At 38.6% G+C, this 2,149-nt stretch overlaps 1 protein-coding gene across 1 annotated transcript; it reads right to left on the bottom strand.

Moving 5' to 3' along the window:
• Positions 1-343: 343 nt before the first annotated feature.
• On the bottom strand, positions 344-1,273 carry LOC133980033 (olfactory receptor 4B13-like). The gene has a single exon (XM_062418597.1). The coding sequence runs from the start codon at positions 1,271-1,273 to the stop codon at positions 344-346; it is 930 nt and encodes a 309-aa protein (XP_062274581.1).
• Positions 1,274-2,149: the final 876 nt, after the last annotated feature.

Raw genomic sequence — 2,149 nt, 5'->3', positions numbered from 1 at the left:
TGTGAAGAAATAATGAGTCTGATAGTACAAATCAGAAGTCATATGCAGGTAAAGATGAGTATCTATCATTGGATGAAATAGGTACAGCATGATAAAATATAAATAGGTATAATAGTACTATCAGTAATGTTTGGGATATTATGTCTCTGTATTTTACATTGTGTTTGCAAAGCAGATTACCTCCAGGACAATAAAGTCTTATCTTATATTTACACAAACAAATTAGTTGAAAAGTAGATTATGAGTTAATGTGCTGCACTTCATTAGTAACATTAAAGCAGAATACACAGTTCTACATTAGAATACTACAAAGGTTTGATTAAAGCCAATAAGAGTTAGAACATTAATAGCCAACATTTGATAGAAGACTTTTACTTAAAGTCCTTATTTTGGACATTTTCAGGCCGTACATTACAGGGTTGAACAGCGGTGGGCATGTAAGAAAATATAATGATAAAAATATTCTAAGTATATTTGGTAGTCTGCTCATATCAAACCTGCTCTGCAGTAATTCAAAGCTCGCACCAACAGAGAAGTTAAGCAGAGAGGCGAGGTGAGGTGTGCAGGTACTGACAGCTTTCTGTCTGGTCTGTTTACTACCAGAGAAACAAACTCTAAGAATGTGCAAGTAAGTGTAAAGAATTACAGTTAATGCTACAAAGATTGTGCCAAAAGATGCAATAAGTCCATATATATTAACTCCACTGGTGTCAGAGCACGCCAGCTTTACAACAGAGTGAGTAGCACAGAAAACTTTATCAATTATGTTCCCACAGAGCTGCAGAGAAGTAGTCAAACATAACGAAACAACCAGTGCAAAACAAGGGAATATCCATGTTACAGCAATAAGTGTGCCAATCTTTTTAGATGTCATACGTGTGTTATATTGCAGAGGATAACAGATAGCAAGATACCTGTCATAAGACATGATGGCTAAGTTCAAATATTCAACACCTCCATAAGTGTGTGCACAGAAGATCTGCAGGAAGCACAAAGGTTTAGAAACAGTGTGAATGTCAGAGAGGACCTGAAGCAGAAGGAATGGAAACAACCCTATACTACCGTACAGTTCATTTACAAACAGGCTGCACAGGAAAAGGTACATAGGTTCATGTAAGCTTCTGTTCATGCAGATAACCACAATGAGAAACACATTGGCACTAACAATGAAAATATACAATAAGAAAATAACCATGAAATAGAAATATTTTAAAGCTCCGGTGTCAAAATAGGCAGCAAGTGTAAAATATGAAAGCTGTGTGGAGTTCATCATGATCCTGTTTAGTTTACAACAGTTCTGCTTTGTTCAAAGCAACAATCAGGTCACTGTTTTGTTATAGACATGTAGAAATTCACATAGTTTAAACTGGGTGGGCAAAATGTGCAACTTAAACATTGCACACATGTGAACATAAGCCAGTGCAGTAATACTAAACAGGTTCATTATCATGGAAACAGATTGAACAAACAACCCCACATGTAACATTTCCTTTTCAGAGTGAAACGCTGAGGTTAGACATGACTTATTCCCAACATTCACCTGCTGCAGTCACACTGAGTCCTACTGAGCTGAAACTCTGCTGCAACCACTTTTTAAACTTTTCATGGACTCACGCAGCAGCAGTGAGACGTCATTATGACAGAGAAAACTTTATGGCACACCTACTGTTGAACATGCAAAAAGTGTCTGAGCTTCAGGGAAATATCTACAAATATTATTGGACAACATGCTATGAAGTTTAGTATAGACGTTCATGGTCCCAGAGGATGAATCCTCATCACCTTCAATCTGACAGCAACTCAAACCTTTACTAATCTACTTTAGACAAGACAGAGTTGATGGCGACATCGTGTTGGCGACATTGTGTTGACGGCTTTGTGATGACGACATCGTGTTGACGACATTGTGATGGCGACATCGTGTTGACGACATCGTGATGGCGACATCGTGTTGACGTGTTGATCGAGTTGATGACATCGTGTTGACGACATTGTGATGGCGACATCGTGTTGACGGGTTCGTGTTGACGTGTTGATCGAGTTGACGACATCGTGTTGACGACATCGTGTTGACGACATCGTGTTGACGACATCGTGTTGATGACATCGTGTTGACGTGATGATGACATCGTGTTGATGACATTGTGAT

This window comes from Scomber scombrus, chromosome 5 (genome assembly GCF_963691925.1).
Source record: "Scomber scombrus chromosome 5, fScoSco1.1, whole genome shotgun sequence".
Taxonomy (NCBI): domain Eukaryota; kingdom Metazoa; phylum Chordata; class Actinopteri; order Scombriformes; family Scombridae; genus Scomber; species Scomber scombrus.
The sequence above is the reverse complement of the archived record's forward strand: the minus strand, read 5'-3'. Positions and strand labels throughout refer to the sequence as shown.